This window comes from Henckelia pumila, chromosome 1 (assembly GCF_033568475.1).
Source record: "Henckelia pumila isolate YLH828 chromosome 1, ASM3356847v2, whole genome shotgun sequence".
In the NCBI taxonomy this organism is placed as follows: domain Eukaryota; kingdom Viridiplantae; phylum Streptophyta; class Magnoliopsida; order Lamiales; family Gesneriaceae; genus Henckelia; species Henckelia pumila.
This window is the reverse complement of record NC_133120.1, coordinates 48569233-48592153: the sequence shown is the minus strand read 5'-3', so window position 1 is coordinate 48592153 and position 22921 is coordinate 48569233. Positions and strand designations below refer to the sequence as shown.

The window sequence follows — 22921 nt, the reverse complement described above, 5'->3', positions numbered from 1 at the left end:
CCCGGCACCCATCTTAAGCCCAAGGCATATATAAGCCCTTGGCATTATATAAGCCCGGGAGGTTCCAGGCCCCGGCACCCATCTTAAGCCCAAGGCATACATAAGCCCTTGGCATTATATAAGCCCGGGAGATTCCAGACCCCGGCACCCATTTTTAGCTCAAGGCATATATAAGCCTGGGAGGTTCCAGGTCCTGGCACCCAAGTGGAACCCAAAGACAGACAAGCTTTGTTCTGTTATGGTGGGGACGGATTCAAATATTCAATACATCACACAATGAAGAAGTTGGGAATAGCATTAATAATAAAGGATTACAAGAGGTGGGGCTCTTACGGCCCAATTACAAAAAATATTTCAAACTGCGGGGTTATCAGAAGGGCTCCCGTCTTTCGTTGTCAGAGCTCCTTTAGCCGAGGCCGTCTCTGCATCTTCAGCTCCTTGGGGACTAGGAAGAGAGTCAATGGCCTTGTCCAAATCCGGGAAATCACTTTTAGCAGACCACAGGCCGACCTCTTCAAATTGATCTCGGCACTTGTAAAAGCCGTTCTGGAAAAAGGAGTATGACTTGTCTACTACCGCTTCTTGGAATTCGACAGATGAAAGGAAAGAGGCCTTCAGCTCTTCTTCTGATTTCAGGCGGCTTTCCAGTGCGGACACAGCCTTCTCAGCCTTGTCCTTCGCAAGAGCCGCCTCAGTTTGAGCTTCTGTGGCTTGGCTCTCCGCCACGATCAGAGCATCTCGGGTTTGCCCCAGATCAGTCTCAGCACATTCAAGATTCACTTGAGCAGAGTGAAGAGCTTGTTCAGCCGTCCCTAGAGCAGACTAGAGGCTGGACACCACTTGATCATGAGTCTGCCTCATCATCAACAGCTCTTGCTCCAGTCTTTTATTTTCCTCCACAGCAGCACGGGACCTCTCAGCCTCCACATGTGCCCGATCTGTTTCGATCCGACCAAATCGGGTTGCATCTTCGTAGCTTTCCACCAGCATATGCAGTCCCTGAAAGCATAGGTGTCAGAAAGGAAAAGCGGAATACCATTAAACTTAGAAATAGAAAACTTACGGATAGAATACGGTTGGTGCCTTCAAAATATTAAGCATTGGGGCCCCGGTGGTAGAGATGGTTTTGCTCCGCATGAGTCAGGAGGTCTTTTAATAACCTCACTCCTCGACCAGAGGCGCCGGCCTGGAATATACTTTCCTTGGCACCTGGAGGGCTTGAGCCCGGCGCAGCCTGGTAAAATGGGGCCAAGGGCTGGAAAGAGGGGGAAAGGGGAGCCACCTCTTCCGGATCACTGAGAATGACCATTTCTGGCTCCTCTATAGCCTTCCTCTTCCGCGTCAACGGAGAGAAAGGACCCGCAGTAAAAAGGGCCTGATCATTCGCCACCCCGGTCTCCACAGGTGGGACCAGAAAGGGATCAACAGAGGGTGAAGGAGAGGAGGCTACGGAGATGGTAACAGCAGTAGCAATCTCCTGACCCTGAGCTTGCTGGGCCCTGCGTTCCTCCGCCAATTGAAGGACTCTGGCTTTCCTAGCCGCATCCGCAGCCCGGGCCCCTTCTTTCTCTTGGGCAGCTGCCTTCTCGGCTGCCCGTTTTTTAGCGAAAGCCTTCTTCATTAGTCGGGATTTTTTCTTCTTTGGGGCTGGTTCGGCTGTACAAAACATCAAGGGAGAAAGTTGGAATATTAGAAACAGCATGTAAGAGAAGCAAGTACATGATAACGGTAAAGCATACCAGAGACCGGGGCCGAGTCATCATACTCATCAATAATCCGGTCTACCGGATCACCTACCCGGGGACCCAACCCGTAATCATTCAAACTTTTCTCCTCCAGGAGAGGGGCTGAAGGAAACTTCTGGTTTTCCACTAGCTCTTGAGATCAAAGATAGGGTTCTTCCAGTTTATAATTCTTAGGGAGTTCGGGCTGAAGAGGAAGGGCTGTCAAGAATTGGGTAGGTCTGGTTCGGGCGCCAGGAAGCTGAACATAAAAGAACCTTTCTTTCCATCCCTTCCAAGAGGAAGGGGTGTCATCTAGAAAGCGGGCATTTTGCCGTGCATTCAAAGAGAAGGCCATTTCAGTGAAACGGCAGGCATAATAATAGTGAAAGACGAGAGGGGTGATGGCCAAATTGTTTGCTTTGAAAAGGACGTAAGTGGCAGCCATCATGCGAAAAGCATTTGGATGAAATTGGTTCAGAGGAACCTTGTAAAAAGCAGCAATTTTATAGTAGAAAGGATGAACAGGGAAACGAAGCCCGTTCTTGAGCTGTTCCCTGAAGAAGGTATAAAACCCCTCAGGCGGCTGGTCAGCCCGGACCAGGGGCCCGGGAATGAGAATAGAATATGCAGGAGGGATGTTACCCATAACTCGAAGCTCCTCTATGGATTCTGGGCGTAGGGTACTGGTAAATTGGGAGAACCAGGGACCTTCAGGGTTTGGTTTGGGTAAAGGAAGAAGAGGGTTAGAAGCAGAAGCTTTAGCTTAGCCTTTATCCTTAGAAGTCCCAGTTCGGGCCTTCTTTGGACGAGAGGAGGAAGGGGTTAATCTCGGTTGGACACCGGAAGTGACAGGGGTGGAGAATCATGGCGTAGGGCCGCGGACTCTACACTAGCAGAGCCACGAGCATTGGCACCAGATGTAGAAGAGGTAGATTCCGACATTTTTTGGGGAAGACGACAAGGTAAAAGAAGGGGACACTGAGTATACGGTAGAGTAAAAACTTACAGAAGAAGGACGGAGCACGAACAAGGGCTGTAAGAAATAAGCTTCAAATGCAGAATCGCCGGACCCGGAGAAACTTAGAAGTAGGGAAGGAATGCGTGAACAGAGAAAGTAAAAAATGAAGGAAGGGGTTTAGTATTTATAGGTGAAGAACTTACATCCAAGCCGTAGATTTAAAGGTGATCGGAGGGCAAGGATGACCTTGGGAAGTTGAACCGGGCAGCGTAATGATCATGCGGGCAGTTGAAAAGACAAGTAACGTCCACTGACACCTGCCCGTCACTTCAAATTCTAGGGCTGACGTCAGCCCTACAGCATTTAACAAAATTTCACAATTTGTTTAAAGCCCCACGGAATGGTGATACCCCGGGAAGTCAGGGGTATCAGGGCTAAGAAGAAGCAGAAGCATCAAGGATGCTAGTCAGGACAGCGAACAGGGTTCTAGCCCGACTATTTTTAGGGAGGAGTGGTGATATCCCGGGAAGTCAGGGGTATCAGGGCTAAGGAGAAGCAGAAGCATCAAGGATGCTAGTCAGGACAGCGAACAGGGTTCTAGCCCGACTATTTTTAGGGAGGAGTGGTGATATCCTGGGAAGTCAGGGGTATCAGGGCTAAGGAGAAGCAGAAGCATCAGGGATGCTAGTCAGGGCAGCGAACAGGGTTCTAGCCCGACTATTTTTTGGAGGAGTAGTGATACTCTGGTAAGCCAGGGGTGGCAGGGCCAGGAAAGGCCAGGGGAGTCAGGGCTGTATTAAAGCAAGCTAGGAGCTTCAGAATCCCGGGAGACCAGATCTGCATGACTTAGACAAAGCCCATGTCTCAAGGGCATGATCCCCATGACTGCCATAATCCCGAGCCTTCCGGCTCCATCGTGCGTCACAGGTAAACGTGGGTAACTCCTGCACCCACGATCCAGATCGTGGCCACTACCCTGGAAATGTGGAGTGACTCTCTCACTCCAAGGCCTATAAATACCTGGCCACAGGCATTTGTAGAGGTATGTTCATCTAAAATCCCAAAGCACTATACTCATTTTTCCTAAAAGCCCACTCTATTTCTAAGTCTGACTTAAGCATCGAAGTGGTCCCGCCGAAAAACCTTCTGGCGCCCCACTAACGTGCTTTCATTCTTTTCCCTTGTGAGCAGATCACCTCGATCCACGAGGAACAAACCACATTTTACACCTACTAGCCTGGTCATCACGTCAGACCCACTTCACTACCCTGACAACCCGGGCCCCGGTTTGATAAACCATCATCATAAATCATTATTAATAATTATCTTAATTATCTCAGTAGATTATCTTACTACCAATTTACTACTAAGAAAAAATTAGGGGACCTTACACAAGCTGCACCTTCGCATATGTTTTCAGGTGTCGGCTTCTATCCGAGGGAAAAAGATCCTGGGCACCTTCACAATTGGTCGATGTTGGGTGTAAATGAATTGTTTTGACCCAATCATGGTCTGTCACATATAAAATTACACTCATTTCACTTTTTTAAAAAAAAAACAAAAAAAATGTACTTATTGGACGAGACTCAAAGGGTCACTATGCTAAAAAAAAATTCTAGGACATACCCAGCATCGAATTTTCCTCGTTTCATGTCTTAGAATTTTTTTTTAGCATAGTGACCCTTTGAATCTCGTCCAATTGTTTGATTTGATATGATATTCTAAAGATATATGCATCACAATAAATACGTACACGATAATATTCAATTCATTTTAAATACAATATAACATTAAACCCAAACAATAAATATATACTTTGGATAATGATAAACATATCCTTGGCTATAGAATACGATGGGTTGGTTTGAAATGAAATTATCCGGAATACCAAAAGGCGGAAGAAAATCATCAATTGAACAATATAGGGAATTACAAAATGTCAAGGACACAAAAATAAAAACATAATTGAGATTTTATTCATACTTTTATATAAATATTAGATTAGATTAGATTAGATTAGATTAGATTAGATATTTATGAAATTAAATGAAAATTTTAATTAATTATAATAATTTTAATTTATTTATATATTTTTTGGGCTGACCTCGCACCGTCCCACTATTGATTGACTCATCTGACAGTTCTAATTATATTATGAATATGTGAAATCAAATGGATTGTATAAAATGTGTATTATGAATACGTGAAATCAAATGGATTGTATAAAATGTCAATGTTTTCATAATCGGACCGGATATTGAACCGATTTACCTTAAAAAAACAATCCAACCGATCGGACCATTTTAACCAGACGATCGGACCGAAAAATCGTTTATATAATATAATATAATTAATAAAATATTTTAAATTTTTAAAAACCTAAAAAATATATATAAATATAAAAATATATATTTATCATAATTTGAAAACTAAATAACAATATAAATATATTCAAAATATTAATTATAGTTATATATTTTTAAAAAATAAATTTATTAATTAAAAAAACTCTAATATTTCCAAAATAATATTTTTAATGAAGTACAAATTCTAAATAATCTTGTATATATATAATAAAATATTAATTAAGATTTTAAAATTTAAAAAAACTAATTTAAAAAAAATTTAAAAAAATCGATAAACAGGTTCAACCGGTTCTTGACCGGTTTTGACCGATTCTAACCGTCAGAATGGTTTTCAAGAGTAATCCGGACCGGACCAGTGACCGGTTCCAAGTCGAACCGACCAATCTGGTCCGATTTTTGAAAACATGGTAAAATGTACGCACGTGGAATCAATAATTAAAAATTTTATTAATATTTTTTTATAAATGTTTATTTATAAAATGAAAATTTTAATTACTTATATTAATTTTTATTTTTCTTTATTTATTTTTAAATTTTGAGGACTGACCTGAGCAATCCCACCATAGATTGACCCGTCTGACAGTTCTAATTATATTTGGACAAACTGTGTGTACCAAATCGCTAGTGTAAAAATATTTATCGTAAAATTCCAGTGCTAGCCAACCAAAGCTCCCAAGAATCTGTCTTGATGTGAACTGAGAACACCAGTGCCAAAAATTCGCAAGTTTCCAAGCTCCGACGACCAAAAAAAATAAACCAAATGATCGAGAAGAGAATTATAGAAAAAAATAATTAAATTTAGTAAACTTTATTCGGTCTGGACAACACTTTTCAAAAGTGGTATGTGTCAAAAAAATACAAATAGAGATACCTGAGAAGGTTCTCCTCAATGGTATACAAATCACATCACAAGAGCTACAATAATAATGGGGCACAAAAGGAACCCATTTTTCACCCCAAAAATGTCATATCCTGAAATGATGAATACATGCATATATGCTACAAACTTTAAAGCCAGATGATTATTATCATACAAATAAAAATGACTATATCTCTCACCATTGTTGTGTTCGATCTTCGACTCGTGGCTGACACATTTTGCTTAGGAAAAACAAGAATAGTTGCCTCTCGGTTCTCAATGATATACAGTGGCTAAAGATCATTAGTAGCCACCACCATATGGTCTTTGATTGTAGTTACCCGCTCCCATCATGGGATTGTAACCTCCAGGCATGGCGCTTCCAGGAGGAAATCCTGCTTGCTGTTGCATGCTCATTCCTTGGCCCATACCCATGTTCATCCCCATCCCCCTTACCATTGGCTGGTTTACTCCGTAACCTCCGGCCACGCCCATGCCAGCCCCTGGAACGCCAGTCATATTCATACCGGGACCCATCATTGCGTTTGGTGGAGGCCTTAGACCACTGGCACCAGCACGGCCCATCCCAGAACCGGATCCCATAGCCTTACCCATGGTTACAGTAGATGTCACTGGGACTGTCGTGGGTTTTTCCATCCTCTTCTCCTTGCGATTTATAGAATCAAAGTCAACTCCAATGTCAGCTAGAGGATTTGTTTTAGCTACAACAAAATCTTTAGTGAGAGGTGGTAAACGAAACATGCAATAAGACTAAAATAAAAATTGAGAGCACTCACGCCCAGAAATATTCAAGTTGACTAGCCCTCGACTGAGAGTGTCGGCCCAAACAGTGGATTTTGTCTCAAACTTGTCTTTTGATGGTTGAGGAACCATGGCAGAAGACCCTACTGAAGCTGGTATAGATGACACAGGAGACAGGATGTTGCTTGGTCGCACTTGTGCCGCTTGGGAGCCAAATGGTGAAGCTGTGGGAACTGCAGAACCTATCTGAGGTTGGAAGTTGGGCTGAACAATTTGTCCACTGGAACTAGGAGGAATCAAGTTGGTAGAGTCAGGAACTGTAGATACATCTTGCAGCTGGTGAATCCCATAGAAGTTAGGACTTGGTGGATTTGGCAGTGCAGACTGACCTCCAAGAGGAGCCTGAAAACTGGAATTTGAAGGACCCATTTGTGATTGAAACCCTGTAAGATATGCAGGTTGACCATTCTGAGAATAATATCCCATTTGTGATGGTTGAACAGATTGAGCTGGAAAAGTCAAAGCCATGGAGTGAGCTAGAATACTGGTTTGTGATGTAGATTCTACTGATTGAAGAGGGTAACTTGTTTGTGGTGTAGGTTGGCCAAGCTGAGTAAGAAAACCTGGATGCTGACCTGTTTGTGGTTGAAAACTGTTTTGGTTGGTTAGAGATGGTAAACCCGACTGCAACGGCTGATTGGTTTGAGGTGGAAACCCAGTCTGAGTCACATTTTGGTTGGTTGGAACTGGATAACCTGAAGGTATAGATGGTGGAAGAATATCAGCTAATATATCAATATCCTGGTTGAACGTTGAGGAATCCTGTTGAGCAAACTGTGGATTCGTAGGAGGTTGCACCCCCGAACGAACAGATGGAATGTAACTTGAATCATCATGGCCACTTTCAAATTCAGTTCCAGCCATTTGAGCTTGCTGATGTACATCGAAGCTTTGACTAGAGTGGGGATTGAAAGAACTTGAGGGTGCGGAACGTTGTTCTTGAGCTGATAGTGGTATGTTATATGTAGAAGGAGACGCTTTAAAAGGACTGTCGCCAAATGGATCATCAAAAGACTGCAAAAAAAATAATATTTACTTCCCGAAATGCAAAAGATTAGTAATTGATGACATCTAAGGACAGAGAATGAAGAACCACAAAATATTTTATGATGAGCAACCATTCATCCATACGTTGGGAATCATTTTCAAACTGGGTCGAATATTCACTATAGGAAAATGACCTGCATTCAATGCCTAATTTCCAGCCTTTTATAGTACATGTTTGTTTGGATGGTGAGGTGGGGATGGAGTGGGGAGGCAGACGGAGGAGTAAAGATGGGAGTTCATGAATACTGGCATATGGGAGCATAAATGGATTTTGGTTTGGGTATATGGGGACAATCAAAGTCATTTTCCTCCATGGTAGTCCTCATCTAAAAAGAGGAGTAGCATGAGGGACGCTAGAATAGTTACTTACCCTTCTCGTTGGATTTTTTAACATTAAACTTTGTAAAACCAAGAAAAGCAGGTTATAATGACTTTTGGAGGGAAGCCGCTAACTAAACCAATCCTCAAGAAAAAAAAAAAAAAAAAAGAATCAAAAAACAAAAGGAAAAAACAAGCTATGTAGTCAAATAATTGGGGCCTCTTATATTCCTAAGAGCCAAAAATCATATGAACCATTAATCAAAAAATAATCCTTATCAATAGAGTCAATATAGAAAATATGATGTTGAAGACATGGTTCGGCGCATTAAGATTTTGGTTTTACGTTGTATGTATTCGAACTATGATGTTGTGCCTTCGTAGCTTTGTTAGCTTGCATTTCGGTTTATTGTAATCACTCGGGGATACCCGGTGTAGTTGTACTTTACCCATTTACCTTTAATGAATTCTTCATTAAAATAAGTTCAGGACCAATAAGTAACATCAGCCTATTTCTTTGCAATATTATAAATCAAGCTCACCTGATTAGGATTCGTAGATGCTGATGATGTGGCTGCAAATGGGGATCCAGAACTAAAGTTTGCAGAGGCCTGAGTTTCAGGGTTCATAGTTGGTTCATTAGCAGGCACAAGAGCCAACGAATTCGACGAAAATGACCCAGACAAAGAACCCAGTAAATCTATCTCCTTATCAGCAGAAGTAGAAGGAGCAAAACCATTTGATGTTGCTGGAGTAGCTATGAAAAAAGAATTTTATCAAAATAAAATCTGTTGAAGCATAAAGTTAACTCGATAACAAAACATCTAGATCAATCATGGAGTACTGTATTTGAAACAGAATTATTATGTTATTAGACAGAAGAGAAAAATAACTGAGATATTTTCCAAGGCAGAGAAGATCGTGACATCAAGAAAACTATCCAATCCCTTGATAATACAATGAAAACTAGCAGAACCAAGCTCCATGATACATCAAATGGCATCAGCAATGTGAGCCCTCTTTCCTACTCCATTGACCTTTATATTTTCGTGCAGCTTAAAAAATTAGAATTTCAGTTCTTCTGCGTGCATAAAATTAGCATTATATCACAAGAAATAATATTTATCAAGTTCTTCAATAGAAAAACAAATCAATATCGATCACAAATCACTTAACATTTGGCATATTCATTTTGACAAATACCTCGTACTTAAAGCACAGAATACACACTGTGTCATTTTCATGGCTAAAAGTCTCTCAGAGCAAAACAGTTTCCTGTATCCATCTCAAGCTCAGCTATCATGAAAATCCCCTTGAAATCATCTCAACATAGTAGACAACTAAAATCCCCACATTAGAGAAGGGATTTCATTTTTTTGAAGAATCAAAGTTGGAATTACGATAACAGAAAATGTGAAAAGGAATACAGAAGAATGGGAAAGGTCAATGCAACGCATCTATCCCTAGTATGTATAGACTGTACAGTAATTTCAGGAAACATAGATACATGAATTACTGACAATTCATATTGCAGCTACCTGAGAATGAACCGCGTGGATCAAATTCATCAAACCCATTAACTTCTTGATTTGTATTTGGAGCTGAAACTTGGGCTGGTGGGGAAGCAGGAACTGGGGGTGGAGAAGCTGCAGCTATTTCATGGCTTGGACTAGACTCAGCAGGAGGAATGGATGTTTTTGCTGCATATGCCGGTGAACTTTCTCCATTCCTGTCAACAAAGAAAATTAAGAGCGAAGACCAGACAATTTCAGAAACATTCAGATAGAAAGCAGAAAATGGATCAAGCTTGTCCAGGTTTACCTATCACTATAACTGGGACTGCGTGTAGCACTAATAGCCTCCTCGTAACTAGGAGGCACGCTAAGGTTTTGCTCGGAATTTTTCCGGTCAAGCCTCTTGCCCACAGTACTAATTTAATAATGAAAACAATTAGGCAGTTTAGGTTCATATTTGTTAAAAAGGCTAAGCAAAAGAAGAATATGTCGAGAGAGGTATGTTATAAATACCTTCCATCTTGAGAATGATCATCAGCTTTCGCACCACTACCCCTTTATTAAGGAACATGATGTTAGCATAATCTTAAAGGATCAAACTATAGTTACTTAAACAAGAACCGCAATTGAAAGCAAGTTAAACATACTATAGGATGAATGCAACAAAAGACAGCTCTCAGAATGTGTGATAAACTAATACAATTAGCAGAATTAGGCTCACTTAAAGAAAAATTCAAGCAGAAAAGCTTTGATTTGGGATGCATAGTTAACACATTTCTGGCAACATGAGTGGCCACTAGGCCCTATAACATTCATTCCACATTTCAACTAAACTAGCTTGGCAAGCCACTTTGCTTCAAGAAGTTTGAAATTTTTAACCATTTCATATTTTGCACTTCATATGGAAACTTTAGCATATGTACAAGGCACAAAGAGCCGCTTGGAATTCTCTAAGTATGACTGGAGCAGATTCACGCCAATACGCCATTATTTTTCAATTTTCTTCCTTTCTGCTGGATTAAGCGCAAGGAATATTTTCAACAAGTATTGAATATTGATCCACCTTGAACAATTTATATACTTGCATTTAAATTGCTTTATAGCAGATATTGTATTCCTATTTCTGTAATGACACCCTTTTAGGGATCCAGTTTGCATTAAAAGCTCAAGTTCATTATTGTATTATATTTACTTGACATTTAGCCCCAGAATAACTACCATCAAAACTAGGCCAATGCTCGAATCTGATTTGCCTACAGTAGCATTTACTGTAATTAATCTTGGAAATTTAATTCTATTAAAATCGAGTTCAATTAAAAAAAATTGACAAGAACACACTTAGGCTTCGATCGGAGCATCAAGATGGAGTGAAAAGAAAAGATTTGGAAGGAAAGTTCAAAAATGTTTTGTTTGGGACTTGGGAGTTTTTTAACAGAAAAGAAAGTAGAGGGAGGGAAAATCTTTCTCCTACAAAACCAAACTAAGCCTTAGAATTACCTTACAGCAAATTAAATATGCCCAAATATTCTAAATTGAAAAATTACATCATAACTCATAAGTCATAACCGTATATGTTTCGTAATAATCACTTTAAAAATAGTCCTTAAACCTGTTAATCCATCCACTGCTATGCATTCAAATCTTCATGTTTAAGATGCAGACTTCAAGGAAGAATCTCTACAAATTTACCTCATAATTTGATTTGGCTTACAGAAATAGGAACTAGACAAACCTTGAAGAATACTGGCCATCATCCTCATAAGCACGATCCTTATCAAAATCAGCACTTCCACCTCTTGATCCATAATGATAATCATTGGTGCGTTGGCCTCTTCCTCTATAGTCATCATCCCTGGATCCATCTCGGCTGTGGCGGTCCTCATAATCCCTGCTATACTTATCCCCCTCACCACCATATGAGTCCCCATACCTACCATATCTTTCATCATCTCTATAGCCGTTGCGGTCATCATCTCTGTTACCATATCGGCCATCATAACGATCATCATCATATCTATCTCCATATCCTCCTGAACTTGAGTTTGAGCCATATTGATTCATATTACCCATTGATGTGTTGCGATACCTATTAAGTTCGTTGATAAAACATTTATATATGATGAAAACTGGGGATTTGTTAGGATTAGCTGATAGGAGGCACGTTATAGTTATACTAGCGAAAAGGTATTAAAAAAATCATAAATCATCAAACATTAAGCACATTAAAATCTTTTCTATGACATTTTCAATCAGTCAACATACAGATCTAAACCTATGTTAAGACCTATAAAACGGATTTATAGTATAAAAGAACAAACGGTTTGATTTTAAAATCCACAAAACGGCAATTATATAAATGACTAAGATCATGGAGGTGTCAAACTTCAGCACAGTCAAATAAATATAGCAAGATAAGACAGATAATAATGCTTAGGCAACGCGTATCACAAGCTCAACTGATAGGAATTTTGGCATCGAGTATCTTGCGGTGCCAGACAAGATGGCAACTGCATACAGTCATACACGATGTACTCATCTTTAAAGAACTTAATGTCATACAATATTAGAAGAAAATAATCAGCAATGCCTTTTATGAACCCTCAGAGAGCACAACAAGAAAAAAAAATTAATAAAATCCGCAGCAACAGAAGCACTATGATCATCATGAAGATTCTTCGTTTGCCTCATGCCTAAACTATGTTATTAGATTTTCCATTAATTGTGGACTAATGATGAAAAAAGGGTAGAATTCATCTAAATGTAGGTAATTAACATTTTAGCATCATTTGTGCTGTGGCTTTATCATAACTTTCTTCTTGCTACAGTTTGTCCGTTTTCCATGTAGAGGAATAGAAGAAAAGCAAAACTTTCAAAAAGTATTAAAGCATTAAAATCAGAAAGTACTCATGTTTGTCATCTAAAACTTGCACATAAAACAGTTCATTATCTTGAAGGAACGACATATAAAACCAGATGATAATCCCATCCTCAAGGGTGAATTCTGAAAAGATTGAGTGATTGAGATTATGGTGTTGAAAGGAACAATACATGAAAAAGCAAGAAAAGGTCCCCCTGAACTGCTGGCTTGAAACAACTCAAACTTGAACCCATGACTCAATCCAACACCTAAAAGCAATGCCAGATAATCAAATTTTACACAACCCCATACCAGAAATAAACATCATCTCAAATATTATTTGAAAAAAGAATTGAGATTTCCAAACACAAGAATTTCACAAGAAATCAAGGTAATTTCCTAGCCAATCAAAAAATACAAAACACAAGTGTGCTATCAGTAAATATATAGCTTCCAACAAAAGTAAAGAATAGGCAGCCTTCAAATATAATTAAAGTAATAGGCAAACCATAATGCAATAAGCAAAAAAGATCCAACTTCAAATGATATATCTAACGGAAGCCAAAAATTAATCCTCCAAAAATGATATGTGCGATCAGACAACATTCAATGACAACTTACTTGTCTCTGTTAGAAGCAGCCTTTTGGCGGACTTCTTGAATTCTTTCCTTGTCATTTACAAGAACCACTAGACTTTGAGATTTCTTTCTTACATTGTTTCCCTGGTCCCTCCCACTGGAATCAATGTATTGAAAATCGGACAATGTCTGCAAGAAAGAGAAATTTTGAACTCCACAAGCAAGCCTACTTTGTAAAGACAATGGGTTCAGATGATAAACAACTAACCGATATTTGATATGCATGTTCTCTAATCTCATCTATAACTCTTTCAGACCCATGAGCAACCAAGTACTCCAAAACGGTTAAAGCCTGGACAAAAAAATAGAAAAATTTCATTTGCATGAGAAAAAAAAGGAGTGGAGAACAGCACCTCAAAAAATGTAACGACGACATGCAAAAAAGGTCACACATCAACACAATAAAGAACACCCAAGTAACTTCAAATTCAAATTCTTAAAATGGACTCTTGATATTAACGATAGGCAAAAGGGATCAGAGAATTTTCCATAAATTGTATCAAAAGGGACTGGGTGTGTTACAATAAAATTCAAGTCAGTCACAGAGTACAGCAGACAAGCAGGAAATATGGTAAGGAAAGCATACCTTGTATACATGTCGCCAGTTTTTTCCAGTATCATTGATACGCTTCCAGAGTACCCCCATGATCATCTGACATTCATGACTGCGTGAATTTAAAAATGAGTATTTTCTAAATAGAAAAACAGCATTACAAAGTATTAATTGTTTAATTTAACAGGATTCCATCAGAAAGCTAATTTAGTTGAGTCAAAAAGCTCGATTTCCAGGGGTACAAGATCAAGCTCGAAATAGAGGAGCAAGTTCGGGCTCTAGCTCTAGCTCGAGCTCATGTTTATTTTTTATAACTTACAATCTAATGTATATCATATAACTCAAAATTATTTTACTATTATAATAATGCATCACAAAACAAGCTAAAAAATTTACAAATCATTATTTATTTAGATATCAATTGCTTTTTTAACCTTTAAATATATAACAAACATGATAATCATTGTATAAATAAAAGCTCCTGAGCTTTTTAGCAATTGTAAATGAGCTCAGCTTGCGTTGATTAGTGAAGCTTGCGAGCCAGATCAATGCAATTTACACTTCTAGGACTCACTAGTTTCTTGTTGCCTGTGCAATATCAGAAAGAAGCAATCCATGAGGGCCCCAGGGTTCATTGCTAGTTGCATCAAGAACCTGAAAACCAAAGCCCAACACCCCGTCAAAACTGGTACAAAAAAAGACAAAACAACTGGTATTTCTTTCGCTCTTTAATGACAAATAAGAATTGAAAAAGATATAAACACCTTTTGTTCAACGGAAGGAACTTTAAGAACTTTCTTATTAACCTCTCTCTTGCTGCATGATCACATAAAAACATCAATAAGAAGAATTTGTTATCAAAACCAAACCAGAATATTATATCAAACAGTTGGAACCAATCCGAGAAAAAATAAATATATTGGTAAAACAAAAAATAAGTTAAGAAATGAAAGCAGACAATGTATTCCAGAAACAAACGAAGCAACAATGTTTAATGTGTGATGTATAGTTTAAGTCATGCAACAAGTTCAAAGCTAAAACAACAAATCTTACATGTCACGAACGGTTTGACCAAAAGCCTTCTTCATTTGAGACTTGAACTAGGAAGCCAAATTTGAAACCCTTCCCAAATTAATGTCTGAGCTGTCAAAATGTAAATACGAATCGTTTACCAAGAGTGCAACAGCCATTTCATTCTTGTCACAGTATTTACAATAAGTACTTCAAAGAAGAGGAATGTGAAATATCAACAGTAAGAATTTGAATCCTTCCCAATTCGCACTGCTTCTCTTCATTTCATCAGGATGAATTCGATAAAAAAAAATATAACCAAACAAGAAAATCGCACTAATGGTAGCTGAATTGAGATAAACATCAGCAGAAATCAATCTAACATTCAATCAACAAACTAAAGATCCAAAATTTTACGTACATTGAACAGAAAATCCTTGACTCCAAAATCAAGATCATAAGCAACGAAATTTAGAACAATCCTTTTGAAACTTTCGAGGCCATTCAAAACATTAATAAAATCAAACCCATAAAAAGAGTATATTCATGCAATACATATGCTTTGATTGAATTAAATAATCAAGAATTGGTGAGGTGGGAAGCTGAATTCATATAGATAGGTGGCAGAAATAGATCTAAAACACAATCAAGAAACATAAGATCCAAACTTCATGATAAATGAAATCCATGGCAAGAAAGAAACAGACGTTATTCGATGAAATTCAGAGCTACCATTTTGCAACCTTAAATGCCATTCAGTACGAACAAAATTATACAATCAAAACCCAATAGAGAAAAGCGTTTCAGAATATGAACAATTAAAAAAAGCGAGAAATGGTAGCTGAATTCACATAGATGGGAAGCAGACATTAGATCTAAAATACAATCAAGAAACAGAAGATCCCAACAAACATGATCATAAATCGAACAAATAAGAATGAACAAGATCGTACATAATGAAATACAAAGTTTCCTCCACAGCACAGCAGATCTAAGACAGAGAGTTGAAGGAGGAAGAAATGGGTGCCCTGTCGCGAGAAAGACAGAAATGTTGCGTGAAAAGCGTAAAGAATGGAATGCGAAAAAAGTTTGAAAATGAAGAAAATTCGACGAGAACCGATTTTGTAACAAGAGCTGTCTTTTTGCTGGATTTATTTATTATTTTATATTTATTCATTAATGAAAATTATTATTTAAATATTTAAATTACTTGCCGTAAAAATTGATTAGGGTTGACAAAAATTCCCGAAATCCCGACCATTTCCCAATCTCATCCTATTCCTGTCCCAAAAAAAATCCCTACCCGATATTTTCCCAACCCAAAATTTTGGGATTTTTTTCGTTCCGATTAATATCGGGAGAGGTATCGGAAAAAAAACATTATCCCGACGGGATTCTCGAACTGTCTCGAAATAATATAATAATATATTTTATTAATATATGAAGTTAAATATTATTATTTTTCAACATATATAACAATTAATTGTGGATTTAATTGGCATAATTTTTATTGTGGAACAATCGAATCATGAAATCACGAAATGACATTTTATTATTGTGTATTTTTTAAAAAATAAATTAATAATCTAATTAATTCATATTTATAATTATCTAACTAGAATAAATATGTAGAACAAGAGATCAATTTGAATATCTATTTAACAAAATTTATTTACTAATTGTATTAGAATATTTTATTAATAATTATTCGATACATACTTGAAGCATTATCCGAAATATATCAAAAATATTTTAATATTATATATTTTTAGTCAAATATTTATTTTTATTTAAAAATATAAGTTTCTAAATAGCATTTTATAAAATAATCACATTTATTTTGTTTTTATAACGAAATATTGAATTAAAAAAAAATTGAGATTTCCTCTCCCTACCCGACATATCCCGAATATTCGGGTCTCGACATGTATCGGGTACGGGATCGGGAGATAAAAAGTTTCACGATCACTTTCGGGACGAGAATTAGGTATGAGGGTTATGGGACAGTGATAGGAGTGTTTCATGTATTATTTTGTGTTATTTTTTAGTCTAATTTGCATGCATTTATTATGTCTTTAGAGTTAATTTTGTTTAATTTTTTTTATTTTTTCATTCATGTGGTTTACATTTCACTTTTCCTAGTTTGAATGAAGGAACAATGAAGAAATCAAGATTTTGGAGCAAGAGAAGAACCGCAAGAAAGAATTACGGAGCAGCAATTGTCAAAAAATTATTTATGATACTAGAGAGATCCAAATCCGATCTCCACAGTTCAAAATAATTTTAAGATGTTTTAAAGCTGATGTCCAAATTTCAGATCGATCCGACGGCTAGAACTTCGAATATGATTTTTTTCAAGAAAACTGCGTGTGGCGCCTAGGCGCTGTTGCGCGAACAAAAAATATTTTGGGCAGAAATTGACGCGCTCGAGCGCGATTTTTTTCCACTCGAGCGCGTCCGACATGCTTTAAAAATTCTGAACAAAAGCTTGCGTGCTCGAGCGTGATTTTTAGCCGCTCGAACACAATTGCGGACATGAAAATTTTTATTTTCTCGGACTCTTTTAAGAAGAAAACAAAGGGCAAGATTCTTGGACATATAAATACATATTTTTTCATCAGAATTTGGGGGATTGAATCATATTTTGAAGGCGACGGCTAGGGCTTGGAGATTGAAGACTTTGAAGAACGCTCAATATCCGAGTTTCTTCTTTCTTTTTCTTCTTTTTATCACTGTTTTTAAAACCGGACCGGACCGGCCGGTTCGACCGGTACGACCGGGAACCGGTCTCTGGTCCGATCCAGAACACCCCCAAAAACCGTTTTAACGGTTCAACCGCTCAGAACCGGTCAAAACCAGCCGAACCGGCCAAGAACCGGTCCCAAGGACCGGCCAAAAAACCGGTCTAACCAGTTTTTCGAATTTTTTTTATTTTTTTTTTAAAATTAGTTTTTTAAATTTTAAAATCTTAATTTAATATTTTATTATATACATATACATGATTATTTGGAATTTGTACTTCGTTAAAAATATTATTTTAGTATTATTAGAGTTTTTTTTAATTAATTAATTTATTTTTAAATATATATATATATATATATATAACTATAATTAATATTTTGAATATGTTTATATAGTTTTTTTATTTTTTAAACTATGATAAATATATTCTTATCTATTTATATACATATTTTAGGTTTTAAAATTTAAAAGATAATATTAATTATATTATATAAACGGTTTTCCGGTCCGAATGTCCGATTAAAACGGTCGAACCGGTTGGACCGTTTTTTGAAGGTAGACCGGTTCGATCACCGGTCCGGTTATGAAAGCATTGTTTTTTATGATTAAAACATATTTTTGAATTATGTTTTTGTTTTCTAAGTAGTTTTTCTTCAACCAAGACCACTAGATTGGGTCGAACTTAATTTATGTTTGAGACTTGGTTGCATGTTTGAATTATTTTGGATATTCTCAATTATTGATTGATGTTAGTTTAATATTTCTTTTGAATAGTCTGATCACCTAGTTACATGTGTGTTGATTAATTACAAATCAAAAGAGGATTGATTAAATATAGCTTCAAAAATATCAATCAACATATGATTAAACCGAATAGAAATAGTATTTGGTTTCAGCATGCGGTTTTAGGTGAAAACTAAATTTTCATAAATATTGAATGTGTTTGAGTTTGATTAGAATTAATTAGAAATAATTAATTCGTCCAACTCGAATAGGTTTAGCAATTCTAGATATAGATTGTTGAATAAGATAGAAAAATTCACAGTGATTGAAATAAACATAATTTTCAGTCTGTGCCACATGGATGCATAAATTAGTTTGATACCTTCATGTGTCTTGGTTGTCTCGTTTAATTAAATTTAACTTTCAGCTATTTTAATTCTTATTTTTTTATGGAATTTTTATTTAACTCACCACTTTTTTTTTATTATTTTGTCTAAATTAAATAAAATAATCGAATCTTGAGAATTGACTACAGTCTCTGTGGGATCGATACTTGGACTCGTTGTCTACTTACTATAACTTGACCTAGTGCACTTGCTAGTTCCAACCAAATTTTAAGGTCAGACGGGTTTTGACCCTATTCCACCCCTAAAATTGATTACGGTTATAAATCATAAAATCATAAAAAAAATAAGAGAGTTGATTAGAGAAAATTCATAAGAAAAAAAGAGGATTTACTACTGTAATTTTCATTAAACTCAATCACTTCTACTTAGAAAAAATAATAGGACAGGATATTATCTTGACATATTTATCTTGATCACAAATCTTTAAAATCTACATAAATTAAAATAATAATCTACAATAAAAAAATTATCTATAACACTCCTTTAGATGATTATTTGCACAAACAATCTACTCGTCAAAATCTTCTGATCCCTTCGGAAGCAAAAGTTGGAGGTCGGAAGCTCCGGATAGTTTGGAAGCTCCGATCCTAAGTTTGAAAGATATGAACGTTCCCCGACAGACAGTTATGGGCTTTCTGAATTGTGATTGGACATGGTGAAGATCGGTGGTTTCGATCCCCTAGTTTGGAAGTTCCAAACATTGTCGGCATCCGTATTGTTCAATCAAAATACAGGTGTTCGATGGAGGGACTTCGGAAGCACGATCGGAAGCTCCGAAGTCTGATCGGTAGTTTCAAATGTGGTCTATAAATAGGGGTGCCGAGACCCCATTTATCTTCTCATTCCATCTCTTCTCTCTCTCGTCCCTAGGTGTTTTAATGGGCTTTTAGGCCATTTAGGCATCGTTTCGGAGGTCAGACGATAGCGAGGCAATACCGGGATCGTAGCGAAGTTGTGCCTAAGTTTTGAGGTCATCGCCATCAAAGGACTAACGACGGATGCAAGTATATTGCTAGATTTTGATTAGCTTTTGTGGGTAGCTATTAGTCTTGTTAAGACTTTTAGAAAAATATAAGTGATATAGTGATTACATGCTTATAGGCTTGGACTCGAGTACCCGGGTGGCTAGGTTGCTTGAGTTGCATGATTTGAGATACGGACGTACTATCCGAGATATTCTGGTTGAGTATCCATATTCTATGTTTGCATGTTTTATGTGACATTACTTATATGTGCATTGATTATGTCACGGGTATTATGCTGCATACATTATCAAGTTGAGCCTTTTACCATTGTTATAACCTGTGGAGAGGTCGCTCAACTCCATGATATTTTATGGATGGATGTCATGATTTTGGATTTGGATAGTCCACGGTTTATGGTTTGGGAGTGCTTCCTGGTGCGACAGCCCAGCGTACTACATACCATGGCGCCTTTGACTGAGCAGTGTTCTATCTAAGATAGGTTTCCGATACCTTTTAGTTGCATTATGCATTCATAGAATGTCTGTACTGAGCGCTTACGCCCGTGCATTTTTATTGGACATCTCATTCGACGGGGCAGTTGCAGGTTTCCCAGGTTAGGGGACTAGTTGGTAGTTGGCGACTAGGGAGTTTTGGACTCAGTTGGTGCCAGCAGAGTTAGTTAGGATTTACCCCCTTGTGTTTAGGGTTTTCAATTGGTTTTTATTATTTTTGAGGTTGCAATTATTTACCGGTTGTATTCTGTCAGGTTAACATTTGATTTAAGTTTCCGCAATTTTCTCTGGTTATTGTTATTTAAGCTTAATTTCATGCTTAAGACTCTGTTAGTAGGTGATTCCGGGACGGATTACTACAAAATATATTTGTAGATACTCATTATTTTTCATAATAGCAAAACCACATTGAGAGAAAAATAATTATCATAATCATATCATTTAGATCTTAAATAATTTGTGAAATCTCATCTTTAATTGTGCTTTTTATTTCTTCAGCAATAAAACCATCCAAATTGGTTTCATTGAATTAATTGATCGATCACGTTTTTAGCGTCTTTTAATTTACATGCAAGTAATACAATATATGGTAATGTAGGACATCGATTTCTTTTATAATGACCAGTCTCCATTATTTTTTTGACATTGAGATATTCACTCTTTTATTTAAAGGAGTTCTTCGTCACTTAAGACGAATTGTATATGTAAGTTCCCAAAAAAAAAAATCCACAAAACTTACTCTCCATAATTTATTTAAATAGTAATGAAAATTATGTGAAATGTGTAGATTACGAAATTTTATGCAAAATGTTATTTTTTAATTTTTTCTAGGTATGGGTTAATTCCGGTGACCAAGGGAGTCGAGACTAGCCTACGAACGAGGTTTAAATAATTTTAAGTCAAGTGTGTTATTTCCGCAAATTTGTATTCTAAAGTAGGATGACCGCTTAATTCGGTATTAAAAATAATTAATAAAAAGTGTATCAGGTCAAGTTATAGAAAGTGGACAAAGAGTCCAGATGTCGAACCCACAGGGACTGAATTAGTATTTACCAAATTATGATTATTTAAACTTAATCTAGACCAAATAATAAAGGTCGATTTGATTGATTCAATTAAACTAAAAATTCAAAAATAAATTAATAACTAAACAAATAAAAACGCAGCATAGGACTTGGGTAATGAATTCAATTAAGAAAGACTCGATCAAGGCGAACGCAGGTACCGAACAAATTATGCAAACACGTGACAAATATAAGATCCAATTTTAATTTAAATCACGGCAAATTCTCCTAATCTGTTCAAAAATATATTTCTAGAATTTTTTAAACTTATTCAAGTTATGACGGATTAGTTTTCATAATTCTAATCAAACTCAATTGCATTAGGAACTATGAGAATTCAGTTTTCACCTAAAGTTGCATATTGAAATCGAATACTATTTCTAGCCAGTTTAACCATATGTCAATTGTCGGAGTGATCAAAATCAATTCATAATCTGTCGACTCAGAATCAATTAACATGCAAGCAAATAATTGATCAGATGATTCACAAGCATAAAATATAAATTGTAAGGATCGAAAAATATGTAGGGGGGGTGAATACACTATTTTAAAAATTAAAGTTACTTCGATATGATTTGTGAAAGCCAGACAGAAGATTTGTTTGCTTAAAAACTTTGTTCTGATAGAAAGATCTGATGAGATCAGGCGGAAAAATGTTCCTCGGAGAATTTAAAATTTGATAAAGCTAAGGCAGATCAAAATAACGTAAGTGTAGTAAGTAAACGAGACACGTGATGTTTTATGGATGTTCGGAGCTTAATCTCCTATGTCACCCTTTTTTCTGTTTTTATAATGATTCCACTAGAAGAATTTGATTTATACAACTCTTTATACAAATCCAATCCAATCAACTCTTTGAGAGGAACTCCTAGCAACACTCTCTCGAAGCAAATCAAACTCTCTGCTTGATTTACAATAGAAAGCCACAAAAATGTACTTTGGAAACTTTGATCTGAAAGCTACAAATAGCTTTGATCTGGATCATTCTCGATGTGATATAGATTTCTTTTGGGCTCAATCAATCTTGATATATTTTCTAACTCAGAGCTTTGAAACTTTGATATGGTAATCTGAGTTTTTGAGTTAGAATATAGAGTGAAAGCTTTTTGTCTTTTCAGATGAGTTGATGAGCATACTTTTAATTCGTGATTTGTGTTGTTCACTCCTTTTTTGAATCTTTGAATCACCACGTATTTATAGCCTTCAAAACTAGCCAGTGAGCCGCCAACATCTTCTGAGAATAAGCCGCTAACATATCTCATAAATTGGCTCACAAATCTTGATTTTAAGAAAAGCTAGCCAACGTTTAAATCTTCAATAAATGTTTTTGCCTTCTAGCTCAACAACTTTGGCAACTGATTCTTTCATCCGATAATTTGATCTGATCTGGTTTGTTGACTTTCACACTTGATCTAGGTGAAGTGTAAATGATTTGAACTCGATCTGATAAGAGATTTTGATTGATCTGGGTTGTTCTTCTAGAGGATGATCATTTGATCTGTTGAAGTAAACTAGTTGCGAAGGAACATAGATCAAATGCTCGATTTATCCGGATTAATCCAATTTTTCCGGAAACTTGATCTGGACAATTTTGTTAAGTTCGATTTGTATGAACTCATTTGTTTTGATTGATCTGAACTCCAACTTACGTTTGTCCTTAAAGATCTTATTTATTTAGTACTTGATTTTGTTTGATCTGTTATCACCAAAACTTATAATTTAATCACCAACAATTACCCTCTTTTTGGTGATGTCAAAACCAAGTCACTTTTTCAATATCCAGACTGATTTAGGAAAGTAGATCAAAAGACGTAGATCAAAAGACTTTCTTTCATAGCTTC

The 22921-nt window shown here is 36.7% G+C and overlaps 1 protein-coding gene across 3 annotated transcripts; it reads right to left on the bottom strand.

Annotated features, from left to right (window-relative positions):
* Positions 1-5840: 5840 nt before the first annotated feature.
* LOC140881155 (clathrin interactor EPSIN 3-like) lies at positions 5841-15767 on the bottom strand. Of its 3 annotated transcripts, XM_073286247.1 has the most exons (15): positions 15621-15767; positions 14710-14799; positions 14421-14472; positions 14231-14310; positions 13690-13768; positions 13312-13395; positions 13087-13232; positions 11341-11694; positions 10122-10163; positions 9916-10023; positions 9633-9823; positions 8637-8851; positions 7305-7743; positions 6705-7178; positions 5841-6629 (listed from the first exon to the last, which is right to left on the bottom strand). In XM_073286247.1, exons 2-15 carry the CDS (start codon positions 14742-14744, stop codon positions 6211-6213), a joined length of 2718 nt encoding a protein of 905 aa, XP_073142348.1. In that variant the 5' UTR covers positions 14745-14799; positions 15621-15767; the 3' UTR covers positions 5841-6210. The 3 variants fall into 3 exon arrangements, with proteins under 3 accessions (XP_073142348.1, XP_073142329.1, XP_073142339.1); XM_073286228.1 differs by having other exon boundaries at positions 6705-7743; XM_073286238.1 differs by having other exon boundaries at positions 6705-7743; positions 14710-14794; positions 15621-15754.
* Positions 15768-22921: the final 7154 nt, after the last annotated feature.